General features: G+C 37.7%; 1 protein-coding gene across 1 annotated transcript; it reads left to right on the plus strand.

Moving 5' to 3' along the window:
- Positions 1 to 6660: 6660 nt before the first annotated feature.
- LOC113774154 lies at positions 6661 to 7416 on the plus strand. Its single transcript, XM_027318721.1, has 2 exons — positions 6661 to 6968; positions 7083 to 7416. Exons 1-2 carry the CDS (start codon positions 6661 to 6663, stop codon positions 7414 to 7416), a joined length of 642 nt encoding a protein of 213 aa, XP_027174522.1.
- Positions 7417 to 24726: the final 17310 nt, after the last annotated feature.

Here is a 24726-nt window from a genome sequence, read left to right on the forward strand (position 1 = left end):
TTTTAATTTTATTCATTCGAGATCACGAATACATCGACTACCGGGAAAAACCCCAGTTACTACAGCCTATGCCCGTCCTACCCTAACACGCCTAACCGATGGCACCCCAAGTCTATTTAACCGGCACTCTCTCCGGGCCACCGAGGGAAGAGTGTGCTCAGTAAAGTAAACTCTAACCAGCTCTTGCGGATGAGAGATCCCCACATTGGATAATATATCAGCAACCTTATTCGCCTCTCTGTAACAATGCTCAAACCGAACCCCCTCTAGCAGGTGCCAGACTTGCTCCACCTCTCTTCTAACAGACCAAGGACAAAGGCATCGCCGCTGGAGTATGTCAATTAATAACATCGAATCCGATTGCACTATCCTGGGGAGAAATCCCTTTCCAAGACACAACTGAACACCCTTCAACATGGCCAACACTTCAGCACGAAGACTAGTAGCTTCCCCCAGGTACGCCGAGAAAGCAACCAATAACTGCCCATCGGAGTCTCTAAGTAAGCCGCCTCCACCACTCGCTCCTGGATTTCCCTTAGAACAACCATCCGTATTGAGCACCATATTTGCTTGACCACCTGCCCTCCACTGAACAATTCTGAACTCATACAGAACAGTCGATTGAGCTACCCTTTCGTAGAACAGCGAGAAATCGCTCACTTGGGCGGCCAGACTAAACTGAACCTCAATTGCCGATTTGACATCCTGGAAGACCGCTTCACATATCTCCTTTACACAAACTCTAGCCCCCTCAAAAATCGCTCTACACCTCGCCTTCCAAATGTTCCAGCAGATAAAAACTGGAACAATGTCAAATACGAATCTCTGCTTGCCCCTTGGAGTTGGGGACATCCACCAATCAAACAAATGTGCTCGAAGACTATCATACGAACTGCCAATACCATATATGTTCTGAAAATACGCCTAAACCTCCAATGCAAGCTGTCCCGCAGAAAACACATGCTCCAGTGTCTTTCCAGTGGCAAGCGCACAGCAGAAGCACTTTGACGCCAACTGGAACCCCATCTCCCGTAAGACGTCATCCAAAGGCAGTCGCCTCGTGAGCAAGCGCAGCATGAACAAGGACACTCTCAAAGGTATTCTAGCATGCCATATGCGAGAGAACACCAGTGACCTGTTACGACCTTGGCGGACCTCCTGAAAGGCTGCTGCCAAAGTGAAGAGCCCTGACTGCGTCGACCTCCAGATCACTTGGTCTGTCCCCCTTCCACTCAGTGCCGGTGAATGCATCCCCTCATCCACAATGGTTGGCGGCAGAATCTGTGACAACCGACAATTATCCCAGGTACCATTGACCATAATATCAGAAAACGAAAGGCCCGGAACCACCAAGGCTCAAAGAAACCCACTTCCCAACCAATTATCATACCAAAAATCACAAGTCCCATCATTGAGCAACCATACCATGCATAATTCCACCTGGCGACTCACATTGACCATGCACCTCCAAGTTGGTGAGGCAACTTGAGAACTAACCACCTGACAAGGGTGGACCCCTTTACAGTACTTTGCCCGCATGAAGGTTGCCCATAGAGATGACCCTGTGTGCAAACCCCACCAAAGCTTACAAAAAAAGGCATTATATACATCGCGAACCCGACGGAAACCAGCGCCACCTTCCATCACCGGGTAACAAAGTTGAGAGCACCGAATCCAGTGGTGCTTAGTCTACTCGGTCGAGGTCCCCCACAAGAAATTTGCACAGATACGCTCAATACTCTTGAATGTAGCCACCGGAATAACTGCAGCAGATAGAAGGTGCGTCGGAAGCGACGATAAAACATGCTTGATTAGCACTAACCTGCCTCCAGGTGACAAAAGTTTAGACCTCCAAGAGAGAATCCTTGCCGAGATAGCGTGACACACCTCCCCAAAGTACGAGGATTTGCACTTGCCAATGTACAACGGGAAACCCAGGTATCGGACCGGAAAATGCTGCCTTGAGAAGCCAGTAATCCGCTCAACTACCCTCCGCCTGGCGGGCGACACTGACGGGTGCACTAAGTATCCACTCTTCTGAACACTCACCAACTGGCCAGAGGCCAGTTGATACATTTCCAATACCCGCATAATATCCTTCAAAGAGCTAGAAGAGCCATTAGCAAAGACAAGCACATCATCCGTAAAAGCTAGGTGGGTGACCGGCGGACAACCCCTGGGTACCGTGAAACCCAAGAATCCCGACTGTGCAGCAAGACTATTGAGCCCCCGGGATAACACCTCCGCGCCAATGACAAATAAGGCTGGCGATAGCGGATCTCCCTGACGGACCCCACGACTCGATTTGAAAAAACCATATGATGCCCCATTAATAATGACTGAGAACCAAACATTCGACATTAATCTCCAAACCATGTCAATGAATCTCTCACCAAATCCAAATTTGTGCAATACACTGACAATGAATGTCCACGAGACACGATCACACGCCTTTGCCATGTCAAGTTTTAACGCTACATTTCCCCCCTAGCCTTTTTCCTAATCCCTGACATAAGCTCCTGAGCAAGGAGATAATTCTCTGTTATATTCCTGCCTTTGACAAACCCTGTCTGTTGCGGAGACACAATCTTGGGCAGTATACTTGCTAACCTGTCCGCCAAAATTCTAGACAGCACCTTGTTGAAAAAAATGCACAAACTAATCGGCCTATACTTAGAAAAGTCCTGGGGGCTTGGCACCTTGGGAATTAAAACAATGGATGTGGATGTTACAAAGCGAGGCAGCTCCGCCCCACAAAAGAAACCCAATACAGCATTATAAACATCCTGCGCAATAACATCCCATGCAAAAGTAAAAAACTGACCTGTGAAGCCATCAGGGCCTACAGCACTGTCCCCATCCATCTCAAATACCACCCGTTTCACCTCCTCCCTAGTTGGATCAGCATCAAGAGCTACCCTGTCTGCCTGTGTCACCATATTAGGGATTAAATGCTACCAATCACCAGCTGACCCCCCGGAGCCCGAGAACAAATCCGAGAAGAACCGCACAGCCTCATTGGCGATCTCCTCGTCATCTTCAACCCATACACCATTCTCATCCTTCACTCTATGAATCACACCCTGCACCCTCCGTTGCTGAACCGTTGCATGAAAATATCTTTAGTTTCGATCTCCGTATCGAAGCCACTTTACTCTAGCCTTCTGACTCCAAAACTTTTCTTCATTTAGCAACGCGTGTCGTAGCTCAGCTTGAGCTTTACTCAGCTCAACCTGCGCCTACATCGAATCATCCTGCTCCGTGCGGGTTTCTGCTGCTAGCACATTCGCTTCCGCCCGCTTAACAACCTCAAACACATTCCTAAAAACTCCATTGTTCCAGTCTTGGATGGCCCGCCTGGTACGCAGTAGCTTGGAGCACAGTATCTTTAATGGGGATCCAGAGCTCTCTGCTTGCCAAGCCTGGCAAATTACATCCAATAGTCCTAGGTTCGACGTCCAAACGTTTAAAAACCGAAATGCCCTAGGCTTGTTATCCATTCGCGACGCCAGCGAGATCTTCAGAGACGCATGATCTGATGGATGACGGGTCAAGTGGACCACCGAGATTGACGGAGCACTCTCAGTAAACTCGCCATTGATTAGCACCCTGTCCAGTCTCTTCCAGATTCATGCGTGCCCTCTCCGGTTATTACACCAAGTGAAACTGGATCCCGAGAACCCCGCATCAAACACTTCGGCCTCCTCCATGAATGACAGTAATTCCAACCCCTCAGATCTTGCGAAAGGCTGACCTCCGCGCTTCTCACTCGGGTCCGCAATGACATTGAAATCTCCGCACAAACACCACGACCTTGAGCTGGGCTTATCGGCCATTAAGTCTTGCCACAACACCCTCCGCTCCCCCAAGGTGCATTTGGCATGCACAAACGAAAAGCACAGGGACCCATCCATCCAAGGATGTTGGACCGATACCGTGACGTGCTGTGAAGAACTACCTACTACAGAACACACTAATGGAGTACTAAAAAATACCCATATATCAGCCGACAGGTTCACAACTACCGAATCAAAGGGCAATCTTACTTTAATTAAATCAATATGCGATACATCCATTTTGGGCTCACATATTGCAACAAACATTAAATTGTGCATACGAATTAACTTTAGCAATCGTCTTAGGTTGGGAGGTTTCGCAACCCCTCTTATATTCCAAAATAGACCATTAATCATGGGGTAAAGGTTGAGAAGAATTTTGAGAGTGCATTACCGCAGACCGAAGCTGCCTGTCCGACGGGTCCGGAACCCGCACCCCTTTCTTTTTTAGCTGCTTGTTGTCGTGATCCATCACTCTGGACTGGTCAATATTCAACCTGAGCACGGTGTCCCCCATGCACGTGTGACGTCCCGAAGCCAGGCTATCCGTCTCCTCTTCCTCCTCCCCTTCACTCACTGACCCCCGGGGCTCCCCACGCAGATCAGTAGCTGCTACCCCTTTACTTGCATTTTGCTCTCTTTGTGTTGGCCCAGCCACCGTTCCTGCAATCCCCAACTCTGCTACCTGACTGGACTCGGATATAAGCTCTACCGTGAGTTCCCCAATATCAGCAACAGCCTGCGACTACACAGCTGCAGCCGCACCAGGCCTGGTTTCCTCCCTCTGCATGCGTGGTTCTGGACCAGCGCACAAGTTTTCAGCAGTCGCCCACGTCTCCTTCTGGGCCACCGCCGTCTGCATCTCCGAAGCAGCATACTGGATCTTAGCAGGCTGCTGCATGTGGCACTCCATCTCGGCCACCGCCGACAGTAGTGGTGGCATCCCATTATCGCTGTCGCTGTCCTTGTCACCCGCTTCCTCCCCGCAAGACCGAACATTTGTGGGAATGACCTACCCGAACGCCTCAGTCTCGGCGTCAGGTGTGCGGATGTCCGTAGTCTTCCCCTATCCATCAGAATTGCCCAGCTGCTCCTGCGACTCTCCGCCCTAAATTGGGTCTGCTACTCCCTTGCCATTGTCCCGTCCTTCTTCCAGATATATCTGTCTGGTTTTTCCCAAAGAAAGGAATAGGCAGCCCAGGAAACGCAACCCAGATCGGAACAATCGAAGCCTCCTGGTTACTCTTGAAATCTAGCGTCCATTTTGCTACGACAATTGGTGCTTTTTGGATGAACCATGTTCTGAGCAAAAACAATCTGGTGTAGTCCTCTTCCAAAACCAATCTGATGAGAATGTGGCGATGGTCCAGCAGTCCCACGGCACACTCCCCCTTTAGGCCGAGGGAAATAAAGAACTTGCGTACAGCTTCCATTGAGGGCCTGAAAGCCGGGAACCTCCCCACCAGAGCATTCCGGTAAGGCGCAGCCAAGGTGATCATCTCCTGCCGCGAGAGACAGAGCGCAGGTTCCCCACGGTAAAGAGAAATTTCGCCGATGCCTTCATCAACCACTGCAGCTGCTGATCTGCCCGCCACAACCGCCGCGAAGCTTCTGGCATTGCCACCAACCAAATCCGGCGGCTTAGGATCCGCCATGCACAGGGATACGAGTTTTCTAGATTTTTCCTTTTTTCGTGTAAACCCTCGTATTTAACTTTACCTCATTTAACATGAAAACCAAAAATTCGTATCGAGGTATTTAAGTACCTCCCTAATAATTATAAAATTTAGATTAAACACACATAAAAAATTGAATAGAAATTAAAAATAAATGAATAAAAGGAGACATATAAATATATGTAAACACATAGGAGCACATAAAATTATGTAATTAGAATCTAAAGGATAATAGGGGTACCTTCATTTTAAAGTGGTTACTAAATGAGGTAAAGTTGCCCTATCTATACTCAAAATTAACAAAAGGATCACGACACCAATTTATTTGAAAATATTAAAAAATATATTAAAAATACTAAATTCTCATTTTATGTCAAACATATGAAAAAACTTAAGAACATCTAAAAATTACAAGTTAAATATATTCAATAGCAACATAATTAGCTATTAAAGAAAAGAAACAATCATAATAGAAAAAATAAAAAAGACAATAGGGATTAAATTGTAAAAATTAGAAATTTTTGGGATCAAAATATATTTTACAAAAAATTAGGGGCTAAAGTTAAATAAAGATAAAGTTTAGGAGCCAAAATGAAATTAAATTAAGGGCCGAAATGAAAGAAATAAAAAATTTTAGGCCACAATAAAATTACTCAAAAGATTAGGGGCTAAATTGCAAAATGTGTTACTAATTTTGAGCTCAATACAAACAATCTCGGTTTTTTACCGAAATACACCTCTCTATTTGATTTTTCACGTAAAATACACCTCTCTTTTACAAAAAAAATGAATAAAAAGTGCTCGAAATGTGAATTTACAGTTGCGATTTTATTTTTAAAAAATCATCCAAATCAACACTAAAATTCACAAAATCTACACTAAAACAACCCTTATGGATTCTTAAATGCAACTATGGCCTTAAATGAACAAAAAACAACCCAATTTAATTCGATTTTGTATTTTGGCATTTTTTCAAATACTTGGAATTCATGATTTTCGTTCACACAATACATGAAACTGGAGTGGATATATGTCCAACTTTTTTTTTAACTAACTATCACCAAAACAACTAGAGAAAGCTCATGTAAAATCCTCTACTTAAAACCACATAAACAATTGAGGCTTTCGATGAACTGCTGAAAGATGTAATGGACTTAGATTTACCTTTTGGAGGAAAAGTCATCATTTTTGGCAGAGATTTTCGGCAAACTATACTGGTTATCCAGCAGGCACCAAAAGGTGTCTTGATAGAATCAAGCTTGCCTAATTCTCCCCTATGGTCTAAATTACATAAATTGAGGTTGACAAAAAATATGAGAGCTATGTTCAATCTAGGATTTTCAGAATTCTTATTAAGAGTGGGCGAGGGAAGAGAACTTGTTAATCTGCATGGTGATGTGACCTTATTGACGAATATGGGTATTCCTTACCATGATAAAGAGAAGTCTTTAAATTGGTTAGCGAGTTACATATAATCATGTTTTATGTATCTGATGTCTTCTTTTACAACTCTATTTTAGAGATTATAGATTTATTTCTATAGATTATGAGTCAGTGTTATGCTAAACAGGTTAATACAGAGTGTTTTTTCAGATCTAGAGCTCTATTCTCAGGATCCTTATAGTATGAGAAACAAGTGTATTCTTACTGCAAAGAATACCTCGATCGATGAAGTAAATGACATAATGATTAGAAGATTTCCTGGAAATCTTCAAACTTATATTAGCTCAAACAAGACTATTGATAAAAGGCATCAAGGCAATTATGAGGACCTTCTCAACTCTCAAAATCGAAAAGGTCCCCCTCCTCATAAGTTACTATTGAAGAAAAACTGTCCGATTATACTTATGAGGAACTTATATACTATAGAAGGCCTTTGTAATGGCAGAAAGGCTGATTTGTAGAGAACTTAAGCAGCACACTATTTGTGTTGAAATTGTATTTGGTCAGCATCGAGGAAATCTTCAAACTTATATTAGCTCAAACAAGACTATTGATAAAAGGCATCAAGGCAATTATGAGGACCTTCTCAACTCTCAAAATCCATAAGGTCTCCCTCCTCATAGGTTACTATTGAAGAAAAACTGTCCGATTATACTTATGAGGAACTTAAATCCTATAGAAGTCCTTTGTAATGGCAGAAAGGCTGATTTGTAGAGAACTTAAGCAGCACACTATTTGTGTTGAAATTGTATTTGGTCACCATCGAGGAAAGAGAGTTCTTATTCAAAAAATACCACTTCAAACGACTAATAATGAGAAGAATGACATCCCGTTCATAAGAACCCAATTTCCCGTCTGACTTTGCTTCACACTTACCATTAATAAGTCCTAAGGACAAACTCTTGACTATGTCGGCATCTACTTGCGCGAACCAGTTTTTCCCTATGGCAAATTGTATGTTGCATTGTCAAGAGCTAGGACCACTACTGATCTTAAAATTCTTATTGTTTTAGGAAATTCAATGGAACAAAAATTGACTGCAAAACTGGGAATATAGTGTACAATGAAAATTTTGAATTAACTCAGTAGTAAACTATTTTCCTATTCAATAATGGTAAAGTAAGGTACTTTAGAAGTTTCGCTGCTATTAAATTATCGTCTTTTTGATTATCTTTATTTCTATAAACCTATCCATGATTTTATCTATGTACAGGATGGCAAACGTATTGCCAATCAGAGACATCATTCCATACATGAGAAACTGGAGCTGCATTGTCACTGTCTAGGAAAAGCAATAGGCCACTAACTCAATGGGAACATCAACGAAGAAACAAAAGTTCATCTTCTATGATTCAGAGGTTAGTCAAAGTTTCTACTCACTTTCAAAATCAATCATTTGACTAGATGATCTATTGCTTTCTTAACTTTATTTAAATTTCATCCTTATTGACTAGGGATCAAAGGTTGAGGGAATAATCTTCAATGATCACATTCCCAGAATGAGTCCAGTTTTGCAAGTGTACAAAAAGTACAAAATTTCCAATGCTGAAGTTGTAATAGTCCGGATCCGCCATAGGGCCCACCTTAAGTTTAGCTGACCGCTTGCCTGATTCTCACCAGAACTCACTCATATTAACTTGAGAGATAACATTTACTTAGACTAATATATTAATAGTCCATTCACACTTAAGAACATATCCCAGCCACAGTAAGAGTTGTCTAAACCTACATCATTTACTATGTGCATTCTTAAAACCATAAAGTCTGCATAGCTTTAATGTAAACTACAAAAGATTCACCAAAGTGAAACTTCAAGTCTCGAACTTCTACTTCTAGGTACTCCTCACACCCGTCTTCCACTCTTGTAAGGAAAAACAACTAAAGGGGTTGAGCTATTGCCTATGAGGTTTTCAAAAATCATGTATTTTAGATGAAGCATTTCAACACTTTATCACGTAACACTCCAATCATAATATAGTTCACATTCACTAAAAGGATATGATCCTCACGAGGAGCCACTTTTATAGCATTATGCACTTGATGGCCATTTCACTTTTATTTCACTCCAAGGTAGTACTTGAGTATGCCATCACTTACCCAAAGTTACTGACCAATCTGACCAAGCCCTTTGCTGGCTTGAATAGGCAAGTTAACAAAGGGTTTTAGGGCCCAATTCAGCCAAAGTGGTGAAGTATGCATTCGGCTTACATTCATGCACAATTACAATAGGATTTGGTCAATTATCAACCTTCAAATCCCATTAGATCAATTGCGATAAAGTACACACTCGCCTTAGTGAGCGAGGGACAATTGACATTCGATTTATGATAACTCAATAAGGCACGAGTTATTAACACAAATAGACAAGCAAATCACATTTAACAAAGCCAAGTGGTAAGAACATACACGTACAAGGAAAACACTCACCAATTATTGAAAATTATGCTTCGGCCTCGAAACCTCTTTCTTGCTCGACTTCAGCCATGAGATAATAATTTTCCTCTTTAGAATTTAAATCGATGGCTTAACCTTTAAACGTAATTTTATCTAACTTAACTAAAATAATGATTACCAATTACATTTGATCAAAATAATTAAACTGATTTCTAATATTTAGTAATTCCTAGCGTATCTTACTTTTTAATTTAGAGGAAAAAACATTAACATTTATCCTAGGATGTATGAAGTGAGGTAATATTTCCACCAAGTTCCTTGATCAAGCCTAAATGCATCTCACATGTAACCACCCAAGCTTCTAGATTAAAACTTGAAATCATAGCTTCCATCTTAGGTTTATCAAAACTCAATCCTCAAGTTGAAAATTTTCAATCTCATTCATTATTTATTGCTGAAAATTCCAGCAAATACCTAGCTTTGAAACTAGGTTTATTAACCAACAACAATCAGCTTTTCTCCCCTGAAAAACAACATGCAACATCATCTCATCATCATATAAGAAATATAACATGCTCAGCCAGAAAATCTTACCCAAAAGTCCAATGAATAGTTACAAGATTTCACAACATTTTCACAAACAAATTGGTAAACTTCCAGTGTTCATATGGCTCAACAAGATGGTTTCTTTTCCAACAAAATGCATTTCTTTTTCATCCAACTCAACATGCATTCACTATTGAACATAATATATAGTCCCTAGTAGGATTTCCATGAAGAAATTCACTAAAATCAACATTTAAAAGCTATCTACCCATCCAAGTTTCAACATAAGCCGAGCTAGAAAGAAATCCAGCAAACATTCGGTCCAAGTGAGGGATTTTTCCCAACAAATTTCATTCAATCCATTCTAAATCAACATGCAATCTCATAAACACTGGAATGAGGACCTGCAGTTTCGAAATCCAACAAAAATTTTCCAAGAAATTTCAATTCTAACGTAAAATTTCAGCTAGACTTCCATTGAACAAGCCAACAATTATCTCACAGTCATGCACTCCCTGTATAGCCATTTCAGCCCTTAGCAAGAAAACTAGCATGCAACACTAAATAAAGATTGTACTGAACATATAACATGATTTTCGAGCGACCTTTCACCAATTACCCACTCACTATCAAAAGATTCACTATCGGCTAGGCTGGAAATTTCCAGCAGCCATTCAGCTTTTACTACTCAATCTTCATGCTCTAAAGTCCAACTTTTCCTCAATAAATTCAACATGCATTCAGTTTCTCAATCCTACTATGAATATAGAGGGTTTTGGTGGAAAAAGATTTTACCTTTTTGACAAGTAACAAAAGCTGAAATTCAAGGGGAATGCAGTCCCCCTTTTTCCTTAGTTTCTCTAGCTCAAAAGTGGTTGAATTCTTCCTTGTTCCCTTCCCTCCCCCTTTGCTCATGGCTAGAATGGAGTAGAGTGTCCAATTTTTTCGAAGCTAAAACAAGGGAAATTGGTGCAACTCTCTCTCTCTCTCTCTCATTTGGGTTTGAAATGGCAAGCAAAGAAACCAATTCCTCTCCTAGTTTCCTCTCTTTTCTCTGGCGCTCTCTCTCGGTTCCTTTGGTGAATGAATACTAAGGTGTTCTATGAGTGAAATGGCTAAGAGGAAGAGCTTTTATTTGGCCTAAGTGGCCGTCTTTCCGTTGGTCAATGAGATTTCATACAAGGAAACCCATTTGTTCAATTTTTTTCCAATCAAGGTTTATACTTGCAATCTTCACTACAAGAAAAAAGTCCTATCCAGGCATCTTAAAGTGTTAGTATATATAATCTATGCTGACATTTTTTCTTTCCCGACATTTAGGTCACGTTTATCCTTTCTCATGTCCTGATAGATCTATGGCACATAAACGTGTTAAGAAACAAGTATTATCCAGACAATCGTGTTGTTAAGAAAAGACAATTGGTCTGTTAGTAGTAAGTGTCAGTAAAAACGGGATATCAAACTGAGGTCGTTGGCCTTAGTAGACATTTACAGCTGTTGGCTAAATTGACCTATTATGAAAATAATGGGTGTTCTAATACACCTATTATACTAATACTTGCATGTGTGGTTTTTTTTTTTAATTACGGCCAGGCCTATTCTGACACTTTTAACTGTCATGATTGTCACTTTTTTTAGTCATAGTTATATATTGCCTGTAGAACGTACACCTACCATTCAAATCTGGTTTTGCATAACTCAATTCACCAAACATTGTATCCTGCTCAAAAGTCCAATAGCAACAATCATATTATCCTCAAACGTCCAGTACTAACAATCAAAATATTGTATCAACTAGAGACAATGATACAAATCATAGGCCATGAAATACTAACAAGAAGTTGATACGAACCCCACCAACCTTGTGACGACACCTGTAACAAATCAAGCCCAAGGATCTAGATTCGATATCAAAGTTTGACACGGACAAACAAAAATACAGCGGAAGACCTCCACCAGTTGTTTACGCGGACAACGAACCTTGGTATAAGTAGTAGACACCACAATCAAGCGCGGTCCTTGATTGATAAGTCAAATTGAACTCTTAAATCTTCACTCTAGGATATTCAAAATAGCCTTAAGAAGCCAAGAGAATTGCTCTCAAATTTTATTGATAATAATCTGCCTTTTTTTAACAAAAGAACGCAAGCCTTTTTATAGGCAACTACTAGTAAGAAACCTAATCCAATTTGGAAACTAGAACTAGACATAACCCTCGGCCAACTAATAACAAATCTAACCATGATTTTTTCAATCAAGTTAATGGAACTAACTACTTAACCTATTAACTATGAATCATAGTCCATCTCGACAAGAGATCATGGACATGATTTTTATTGCATAACGACTACCAAACACATAAAGAATCTCAAGTAAACTAATGCGCGCAAAGCTGATTCGTGCTGCTCTATTTTCTTAGCAAACTCTAGGGATCTAAAACATCATCAACCTTGATCAAATTAACCAGCTCTACATCGTCCAAGCCTTCAATCATCTTAGAAACACCAACTTTCTCTTGAACAGCTTAATTAACACTTGCAATGCTTCATTCAATCTTTTAGCACGTGCACATGTCATCGGACCCAATGGAACCTTCACTTGCTCGACTTGCAATATTGGACCATCGACCTCATTAGAAATAGCGATCAACAATGAGCAATTGCCATCTATTTAAGTATTTCCAGCACCAATTACAAAAGAGATACAATGAGAAAGTTATCCTAACATCAAGGTAATATTTCCTTCAACAACAAAATTAACCAAGTGAAAGAGTTCAAAAAAAGTTCAAACTAACATGAAGACAACATTGCCATCTAATAAACAAAAGGAACTAAATGAGAGGGTCAGCGCTAAGTCTATAAGAACTTGCAGTGAAGAAAGAGAGTCAACAGGTAGCCGACACCCATCCATATCCTTCTAGTCTTCAAATTTTACTGCAACCTGCATGAATACAAACATGCATACATTAAAATGCAATTATGGTTTCAAGAAAAATGCTAGTAAGTCAATAACAAATATGGTAAGAAAGAATGTTATGATACCAAAATTGAGATGTCATACCAAATAAGAAGGCCAACAACTTTCACATTTTTTAGAACTTCATAGAAATTGCTCTTCTCTTTCTTATCTAGTGTGAATGAAGCGGTTGGCAAGTAACCCTTACCAGATTCCTTCTGAATGTCCCAAAGCTCTTTTCTTATCCCCATTTCTCTCAAGTCTTTGCATGATTGATAATTGTCCTTTTTTCTATCTTTAGTGCCTAAAAAACCCCCCCTAAATTGCTTCACACACATTTTTTTTCAATATGCATCAAGTCTAGATTATGTCTTAAGACATTATCTTTCCAATATGATAGGTCAAAGAAAATCCTTCTTTTCTTCGAATTGAATGGTAGCTTGGATTATCACTCACTAATTTCCCAAACTTAATTTGATGATTTCCTACCTGACTCAAAACCATAACCCCAGTTAGCAAGGGAGGTCGCCTACCATTTTCAATGGCACCATCAAAGGATATGGTATCTTTCCTAAACTTGTGTTTACTGTCTAGAAATCCATGATGCCCAAATACCAATATTTAAGACCATGCCTTAGCCAGCGTGCATGAGTAAACTTGTGACAAATAGGACATGCATATTCAACTTTGGTACTCCATCCTGATAGCACTGCATATCCTAAAAAATCACTAATTATCCACATTAAGGCTACATGCAATTGAAAATTCTATTTTTTTGAAGCATCATAGGTCTGAACGCCTATATCCCACAACTTTGTCCATTCTTTGATTAGAGGTTGTAGATAAATATCAATATTATTTCTAGGAGAATATGACCCAGGTATCAACAAGGATAGCATGAAATATGGTTGTTTCATGCACATTCATGGAGGCAAGTTGTAAGGAATCAAGACGACCGGCCAAGTACTATGAGGAGGATTCATGCTTCTAAATGGATTAAATCCATCCGATGCGAACCGCAATCTAACATTTCCACAATCCTTAGCAAAGTCTGGATGGCAATGGTCAAATGTTTGCCAAGCAGGAGAATCTGCGGCATGTCTCATATAACCATCCTTTACATGTTCTTCTTCATGCCATCTCATGTTAGTGGTAGTTTAAAGGACATAAACAACCTTTGCAACCTAGCTTTGAGGGAAAAATGCCACAAAACTTTACGAGCAATTTTTCTTTTATCCCCTATTGGATCATTTTTCGAAACAATCCACCTAGACTCTTTACATGTTTCAGAAAAGATTCTTTCTTTATCAGCACTCCAATAAAGAGTGCAATCATTTGGACAAGTATCATACTTGTCATACCTGAGACCTAATTGATTCATCAACTTTTCAACCTCATAATAAGAAGATGGCAGATCAGTCATGGCTTCCGGAAATGCTTCTTTTAACAAATCCAGTAGCATTTCAAAAATTTTATTACTCCATTTACCAAGACATTTCAAATGAAGTAGACAAATGATAAAGGCCAATTTTGAGAAACTTCTGCATCCACTGTACAATTCTTTTTGAGAATTATCAAACAATTTATAAAATTTGGTAGCTTCTGAAATAGGAATCCCTCTATCTGGTTTGAAATTGTTCATATTCATTTGCATCCTTATATTGTGAATCCCCAAAGAAGTCATGCACTATGTCTTGCATGTCACTATATCCATTTGGAACCCTATTAGAAGAATTTTTTAAATTACACCTGGATGAATTGTTATGTAAAGTTCCCGATGTGATATCCAATTTGTATAACCTTTGATAAATCTATCAACTTTCAAATGAGTATAAGCTTCGGTTTTATTCACAGAAATACCCATGCAGCATTTGACACAAGGACATAAGATCTTTCCATCATGACTTTAGGAACATCCTAAGGCCTATATCACACTTCTCACTTGACCTTGGAAAATTCATCCAACTCTTATCCATACTTGTAACAATCAAACAAATATGCTCCAATAAGCTTCACAAAAAATAGAATTTTTTTAACATATTAGAAAACTACTACACACAAAAATCATAAACATGTTGGCATACCATATAATAGCACATAGACATTTAGTTTGACTAATCATTTTTATACATCAGAAAAAATTCGAGCTAGTCTAGGGTACTAACCTAAATTACCAAGAAGCTTGGTGAAGAAGTTCATTCAGGTACTTCCATAAGATGAACACATTAGCCTGCAAATTTCATGAAAACTTAGTTAAATAAATGCAAAGAATAATAAGTGCTAGCTGGCTGACTTTTCCAAAATATAAGATATAGAAAACAATTCAAGAAAAAAGCTCAACAAGATAGACTTAATAAATTCATTTCAAAAGCTAGTAGGCAAGTGCTACACTGCAAATGATTGTACATATATCTTTCCGCCAAGAAATAAGGAGAAAATGCACCTTTCCCCTTTCTCCCCTTCCCCCTCCCAAACAAAAACCCCCAAGCTCTGTTAATGGCGAAATAAGACACCAAGTGAATAGGAATCAATCATTTTGGATTTTCTTTCCGGATATATTCACAAACACTAAAACAACTCATGGCACCATAATTGTAAATGTACATCAGAAAATAGATAAATGCAAATCAAATACCCAAAATTCACTTCAGATTGCACTATTTAGGTACAAAAAAGAGATCTAAGGAACCGAACCTCTTCTGCAAAATTAACTCTGAACCCTTGCTCCTAACCCTTCAACACTGAACCCTTACACCAAAGCCTTCATCTTCAAAAGAAAATTTTTGAAAAAAAAGGTCAGAATCAGCACATAATTTAGAAATAATCAAGAATCCACATCTTATTATTAGTACAATTTGAGAAGAACTTTAGCAAACTAATGAATGCGGGTGGAACAGAGTTGATTCGAGGCAAAAAAATCAGGTTGCACCTATTCTCTTTGTTGTGGGAAGAACAATTGGTCTTGGTTTTTCGTTTGCTGTGTATATTTTGGAGCAGATTTTGGAGTTTTTGGAGGGGGGGGGATTTGGGAAAATTGGGAAAGAGAAGAAGAGGCTGACTATTCTAATTTTTTTGGAAGAGAAGAAAAGGTAGACTATTTTTTCATTTGCCGCATTATCACAATTGTTTCTTTTTGAGCAAAACTACGTCGTTTTGTTTATAAGCTGCTTTAAGTTTTCCTCACATTCATCCCCAATGCCCTAATAGCTGTTCTAATTTGACATTTCAATTTTTTCAATTTAAAAGAATACAAAATTATAAGCTTTAATAGTTAGTTTGTGATATATTATTTTGACACTCACCTTTTTTTGTCTTGATAAAGTATTTAACATGACACTTATAAACAGGTGTTGTTATAGGTGTGTCAGGATAGGCCTTTTTTCTTGTAGTGCTTATTATGTTTCTACCCCATTAATTCTTGTTCTAATTAGTATTATATCCCAAGAGTTTAATCTTGCAATGAATTAAAATGCACTTAAACACATAAGTTACAAAGAAACAAATAAACACGAAAGCAAATTGCAATCAACGTACTCAAACTGCTAAATAGAGTTCAAGGAAATTGTTTAAATTCTCATGTCCTTACACTCTCCTCACCTTAAAAGATTTTCGTCCTCGAAATTCTCACCTATGCTTGTAAAAGTTCTGGATATACCAACGATAATATCCCGCTAAACCCACGAAACTACTAATTTTAGTAGGGTTTTTTGGCCATTTTAATCTACATTTTGATCTTGTTGATGTATATAAGTTTGAATGTCATGATAGTTGATGGTACAAAAATGTTAAATGTTGGAGTTTTTTTATTGCTTGAGGTTATGGTAGTAAGTCCTGACGAGAGCTAGGCAGATGGTCTGCTAAACCTTAGGGTTCGCTCTAGGGAAAGATGGGGTCATCATAGAAGTTAGACCGATTCCACCAAAGTTCCAAACATCTGAATTAAGCATCCAATGGGTGATTAGCACCAAAACTGTAATTGAAGAAATCCCGCATGGTGATGATATCATGCCTATGCAATTTAACTACACAAAGTTTGCTGATTTGGTGAAGTATATGGATGACAAATCTAAATCTGTTGGTTGGTCCTTGCACAGATTGCAACCATTTTCCTCTCATTTTCAACGATAGCTTTTATATTTAATTTCTTTTGTGTCTCGAAGTGGTCATCAATGCGCTAGAAACAGGAACTGTTAACAAAAATGCAAGACAGATAATTGTTTAGAAGTTTGTCCTTCTCAATGAAGAGTAAGAACTCCATTTTTTGTATCAAGCAAAATTTAGCACTAACTCTATCTCTTTTTGATTGTTTATAAGCTTACATTTCATGGCAATTAAACATTGTTTCAAAATTAGATCATAGACAGTGTTATTATCCTTGTGGGATGATTTGGCTAATGAGGGACAACAGCTTGTATCCAACCTTCATAACTATCCTGTGCTTGTTGCTCGCAGAATAAAAGTGAACAATTATAATGGTTTGTTTTTGTTTTTCATTTTAACATCATTAGAACTCAGCCTTTTATATTTGTCTAATACAACTTTAATAATTTTCTCCACCTATTTAGGAGTTGCACTGGGTACTTGGTTTGATTCTGCTGTACTTGTTCACCCTACCTATACTAGAAGCAAGAGAGCTCAAAAATTGCTGCAATATGATTACACTGTTCTCTTTTATATGACATAAAATGATACATAAAAAAACTGCTATGCATATAGTTTACTATAATTCTATTTTTGTCCAGGGCTCTGAGGAACTCTAAGTTAATTGTAAACATTATTGGAAAGAGAGATTACAATAAGTATAATCCTCAGCTCTCACTCAAATTAGATCAGAAAGTCACTTGGATTTGTAATGTTCAGCCAACATAAAAGGTGATTAAAATATTAATTCTTGAGCCAAATTTCATGCCTTCATCCATGATGGCAATTTTTTCTGGCTTATGCTTTTTTAATCTTTTAGATGACATGGGTCAAAGTACGAATCTCTTTTGAGCACGTATTCTAGAAATATTGGTACATGAGCTGTAAAAACTGTTGTAGAGCTATAGCTGCAGATTATCAAGTTGAGTTGACTTGTAACTCATGCAAAGAAAAGCATCCTGCTGTGCCTAGGCACTCAATAATAGATCATCAATTTGTAGTTTACTATGAGTCATATCGAACTCTACTATGATTAATAGCCAACTTCTTATATAATATGATCATGTTTATAGATGTTGCTTTGATCTTGATTTAATAGATGACACTGGAGTCATACCAGCTTTGATATTTGGAGAACAAGCAGAAAACCTTTTAACTTTTAGTACCCTTGAGCAATGCAGCATTTCAATAAGGTTCTATCTTTCTAAATTTTATTAGTGATGAGTTTCTGTAGTTTTTTTTTAACCTTCTTTTCCTTCCTTTTAACAGAATGTCGTGCTTCCTCTTCAATTTGTACATGAGCAGTTAAAATCAAAGACATTTTTGGTCCATATCAAGCCAGTGCAAGCACAGTTAGCTTATGCAAGGCAATGCTATACACTAAAAAAACTACTTTGAAGTTAATGAGGGTGCCAGTTTAGCTGAGTTAATTGACAAAGGGAAAAATACTTCTCATTGCTTAGTAACCAGCCTAAGCCCATTCAATTTACGACTCTAGGTACTCAACACATACTTTTATAATACACAAGTCTCTTTTAGTGTAAACACATTATATGATACGGTAGATTCTGTTTCTGTGTCATAGGCAAGTAGCTCTTCAAAGGTTCTCCTTCGACTTGCTAAAAGGTTCAAGGAGTTAGAAAATGTTGAAGCAGCTGAATCCAAAGATGCAAACAACAACTCTGCCAAGAAGCCAAAACTAGCCTAAGTCACTCTTAATTAGTTTTTGTACCACTCAAACTCGTGTAATTTGTGAGTGGCATAGTGGCCTACATTTTGCGAGGTCACCTTGAACTGCTTAACAACCTCATTCATGTATTTATGAAACTTTTGCTTTTGTCTATGAATACTGTCCGCACCACTGTTGCCACAGCAGCTTTTGACAAGAATGATGAACATTGTGAAGTAGTAATTGTGTATTAGATTTAATATTCTGCACGTATTTTTCAATTGTCCTTCTTTGCCGCCCAAATATCTTTATTAGTCACAATTTAAATTTTTGTTTGTATGTAACTCATTACTCAGATCTTGCACCTACCACAGTCAACTATAATTACTCCATGGCCCAACTCACATTCAAAATATTTACATTCTTTGCATTAACAATATAACTATGTCAAATTCAATAAAGGCTGAAACCTAGAAATTTATGCTTACTCAGCCATGCTTTACACAATATGTTGGGAACTTTGTTCAATACAGATAAAATATACAATAGATAGAGCAAATATACAACCGTTTATGTCTCACTGTTATTCAATCTTTTCACTGCAACTGTCCTTACTAGATAGCTTTGAATTTGTGATGCTACAGCTCCTTAGTTGGCATAATAGTGACAGATAGAAGACTACACTGAAGAAAAATAAATTTTTTAAAAGTTCACCTATTGGTCACACATTCTTTATATATAAACACTCTATTGTTGAACAAATTTTCTATCCCAACTGAGAAATATTCAATGTTAGGAAAATAATCATGAGCTGCATCACTATAGATAGGTAACTTTATTCTTTCAATTTTCATTTGTTTTACAAAATCTAACATGATTTATACACATATATTCTTCTTATTATATCAATTTTCTTTTTTTGATCTTCTCTTCTCAGTCTAATGCTAGAAAATTTAGCCATCCTCATTTAACAGACAATAGATCCATGGCCTGTTGTTTTGTATTAAAATGTAATCATTGGGGACAGGCATATCTTTGCATTTCATGTAACCTCAATAGCTAATGTAGTAATATATAATATACTTATATATATTTGACATTACCTTTTCTATTCCTTAAGCTCAGATTTTGCCTTTTGAGTTTCAACTAATGCTTAGTCAACACCAATGCAGTATAATCATTCTCAATTACTGAACCTAAAGATGGCCTATCACAGTCACTAATCATTAATTTGCAGATGGATAGGATGAACACTGCCATAAAAATATCACGAAGAAACATGACATATTGTTCCTTTGACACAATGGCAATCTCATCTTTGATGTCATCCATTTTTGTGAGCTTTAGAAACAAGTCTACTTACGTTGGATAGTTCCATTGCCAGATCTATTGCAAGATGGTGTTGAACAGACACAAGGCTAGTGTTGCGCTCCATTTTTTAAAATAAAAGGACAAAGGAGCGTTTAAAAATATTTTTTTGATTTTAGAAAATAAAGAAAAAGGGCTTAAAATGGGACATATAAAATGCGATGGTTCAGACCCAAAATTTAGTCTAAAAGGACTTTTTAAGAAAAATAGGAATCGCCACTTGGTATCGAGTTTAGGCGTACCAAGTCACCCAAAATATATTTTAAATAAAAAAAACCCTTTTTAAACAACTCCAAGTCTTTGAAAACATGATAAAAGAATTCAAAAGTCATGTTTGAAAAAATGGAAGGCAAAGATTTGATCTAAAGCATCCTTTCAACCCAGTCAAGACTAGTTGTGAGATTTAGTTAAAAATTTTTCTAGTCTAACCTATAAAACTTATCACATTTTGGATGCTTTTATATGGATGCAAATCTAGCTCTAAGGGGTATCGAAAGGGACGAAATGTCTCTTCAAAATTTAATTGGTGTAAATCACATTAATTGTGAAATTCAAAAATAATTTTTTGAAGAGGTCGGGAAAAATACAAAAGATGAGACTCAAAAAAAAGAAATTATAGTATATAGATAAATATACATAATCTAGAAGAGGAAAATGCAACATAACACGTATAGGAGACTAAAATTCGCGACTCAATTTTCCTTGTTATAGAGGGGTAATAGTGTGTTAAGACTAAAAAGCCATACTCGCTTATTTCCCATATTTGAAGGGTAACTCTTCTAATCGAGACAAGCAAATGGACTAACCTATTTCTAATTTCGTAAAATAAAATGCAATTCTAAATAATATGATCCAAACATATAAAGGATAAGGGAATAATAGTAGGGAAAAAAATCATGCAAATGATAAAAAATCCTAAAAATAGAAAAAAACATCCATGAGATGCAATACATGTCACACCAAAGCATGAATCTAGCGTATCGATGGCCTAAAGGGTAGCATTGGACTAACATATTTCTACAAGTCTTCACTAGCGTTGTACTAGTGAGAAATCAAGAACAAAGACCACAACTGCTTTGGACTAGCATGGTGATGTTATGCATTTTTGTAAATAAATAAATTAAACATATAAAACATAATTAAAGCAAATAAACATATAAAACATATAGCATGTCGAGCACATAACATGTAAGTATAAATCTATATGCAAAAACCCTAAAGCAAAACGAATAAAACACATAAGCATGCAAGAAAATAAAAACTAACTATTACATTGAGGACCCTAACTACAATCTAAAAAGAGGAATTTTGAAAATAATAAACCTATCTATTACATTTATTTAACTAATTGAATTTTTGGCAAAATAAAATCTATCTATTACATGGTCTAACTAAATCCATTTCTTAGGCACCTATCTATTACAATTTGGCATTTTAAATGCCTTCCAAATAATCATAAAAAATGAAATAAAATAAATAAAAACATGAAATGAATAAAATGAGTAAATAAAAGTAAAAGCACTCAAAACATGCAATCACACATAAAAAACACATAGGAGCACATAAAAGAACTTAAAATAATAATAGAAGGTACTTCCCTTGAAGTGGTGGTAGAATTTGCCCTATTTATACTCTAAAATCAACAAAATAGTCAAGGTACCAATTTAATTAATAAGAAAATGTAAACATATAGCAAATTCACTTTATTTATTTCAAAAAAATATGAATAAACATCAAATTCCTAAAATTTACTAATTGAATGCATTTAAATGAAGCATGATTAACAATTAAAGAAGAAAAACAATTATACTTAAGAAATCAAAACCATTAGGGACTCAATAGCAAAAAATTGAAAAGATAAAGTTCAGGTGCCAAAATTGAATAAAATTGACAAAGTTGAATAGAAGATAAAGTTGAATAAAAGATAAAGTTCAGGGACCAAAATGAAAGAAATTCAAAATTTTATAGCCATAGTAAAATCACTCGAAAGATCAGGGACCGGATTGCAAAATTTTTTTAACCGCTGCAAGAGGAATGCAGCCAATCTACAATCATACACATAAACATGCAAGTCCGCATGCAGGATCAATTAATTCAAATTCATGGAGGTCGAGGGCGAATAAGGACACACTCACTTCGCCATAATCAAGTCATAAATAATGTCCAGCAATTCATCTTCTCAAGCATTCCAAGTATTTCAAGTCAATATACAGGTTACATACAAATCAAGTCACTTGTTCATACATAAATATGATATCAAGTGTTTAGTCAAGTCAGGTCAATTGAGTATACATAAGAGCACACTCGCCTAAACAGGCTCAAGTCACAAATAAACTTAGTATATCATGTTTCAAACATTTCAAGTATTTCAAATCCAAATAGTTGAAAATAAGGTGGGTATGAAAACCTGATCAAACAAGAAAATTGGAGGAAAATAGAAATCAGAAATTCCTTCAACAAATCTGGCCACAAATCCGGCCAAACATTGACTGGATTCAAGGTCGGATTGACAGGGAAGGCAGAAAACAATTTGATTGCTTACTGCCTCGAATCTGACCAGAAATACGGCCACGGCCACATTTTAGTTATAACAAAATGGCCAGTACATATTTTAACAAAATATCAAAGTTTAGTCGAGTTAGGTCAAGTGCAATAAAGTACACACTTGCCTATGCGACGATAAATCAAGTACCAAGCAATTTCTAGCAACAGTGAGCATGTAACACGCGCCCCAAGCACACAAGAAAGCCGATGGGATAACCTGTGACGCCCCCACTTCTCCCTAAGGTGAACCAAAGGGTATTAGCGGAACGCCTGCCCAGCTCTCGCCAGGACTCATGGCAATATCCGTTCAAGCTTAGCACAATACTATTCAACAGCACTAGATAAGTAAGAAAGTGCGAAAAATTTCCAAACTTAACAATATATATAACGATTATCCAATCCTTACATCAAATTTCCAAAAGTTACATCAATACCGAAAATATACAATATCCAGGTACATCAAATATCCAAATCATACATTAGGTTCCCAAAAGTACAACCAATAAGAGGTCTAGTCCAAAATATATTAGAAACCCTAAGCCAAAAGTGCATCAAAAAGGTTCCTCCAAGTCTCATTCCATGCCAAATCCTGTTAAGGAAAAAAAATCTACAAGGTGAGCAAAACGCTCGTGAGGCCAAGAACACATATGCAGTCACGTTGTTCAAGTAACAATCCCAATTTAACAAGTAGAGCAATAATATTGCAATAAATAACAATTCGAACGAGAAAAGTAAACAAAAATAATTCAAGGATATAGGAGCTCTCAGGAGTTATTTTCCACTTGCACGATCACGAACCTCCACGAGTTGACACTCCGTCAATCGGGTAGGTTTAGTCCGTAGAACTTCACTTATCATGTCCCCTTTCACCTTACATACCCCTGTATCGGGCCCGCCTGTCATTTGTTTGAGGCGATACTGCTCGAGTATGTCAAGCAAGATCTCTTAATAGATCAAGCTTTTGTTTTCTCATGGTTCGCCAAGGAGCCCGACCAAACCCATGCCGGCTCGAGTCCAAAATTAGCCAGTGAGATTTGGGCATTCCCCATGTACATTTGAGTGTCGAGGAGATTCACTCCAACGACATATGCAGCCATAGCATACTATTTCAGGTCAAGCAAGCATGTGATATATATTCAAGCATTCATGTCATGTCCAGCAGGTCATTCATTTCATGTCAAGCAAGTTAATCATGAATCATTGGTTTCAAATGAGAACAAGTGCGATAAAATACACACTCGTCTCCATTTTCAAAATCTCAAGTCATGGATACCAAGTAAGCATGTATCAAATTCACAGGAGTTCAAGTAGTCATGCACTTGACACTCATGATACGAAATATGGGCCGCTTATGGGCCATGTTTTGGGCTGCAAGAGATTGAATCTTTTAGTAATAGTTAGTAGTTTATTTTCTAGATTTCTATTTTATTTGCTAGGAATAAATTCGGTCCAAGACCTCATGTTGAGTTGGATCCGATTTATAGAGTCTAGGCTCACTATAACTTAAGTTGGTTAATTAGCTTTTATTGGGTTATGTTGGGCCAGCTTAAAGCCTTCATTGGATCAATTATAAGCTGACCATTAGATAGTGGATTTGAGTAGTGGAATCGGGCCAAAGGCCTAGCCTAGCCGAGTTAGAGTTTTGTCTTGTAAGGCTATATATAGCCTAGGTTTTCATTCATTAGGGGAGAATTCAGATTTTATAAAATATTCGTGAGTTTATTCACTCTCTCTTGCCTCAAGAGAATTTCCTTTGAATACTTGAGAATTAATCTCAAGTTGTTCATCGAACTTATCAATCAAGTAGTCTCCTTGATTGTGGCGTTCTGCTATCTATACTTTTGGTTCACTAAATTTGCTAGTCGTGGGTTAAGGAATCTCCTTAGTTCGTGGCTCGTGATTCTAGAAGGGTCAAAGTTCCGCAAAACATCCAAACTTGGTGTTCGTCTAGATCCGTCTCACGTCAGTTGGTATCAGAGCTAGTCGACGACATCAAGTATATCCCGTTGAGTTTGTTCGTAAGCTTCCTAGTCAATTTTATTTTGCAAATCTGGTCGTGTCTCTCTTTGTGTCAAGTCCGATTGTTATTACAAAAAAAAAAAAAAAAAAAAAAGGTACTGTAGCATCGTACTGTTCATCGCTACTGTAGTGATAC

The sequence above is a fragment of the Coffea eugenioides genome, chromosome 6 (assembly GCF_003713205.1).
Source record: "Coffea eugenioides isolate CCC68of chromosome 6, Ceug_1.0, whole genome shotgun sequence".
NCBI lineage: Eukaryota > Viridiplantae > Streptophyta > Magnoliopsida > Gentianales > Rubiaceae > Coffea > Coffea eugenioides.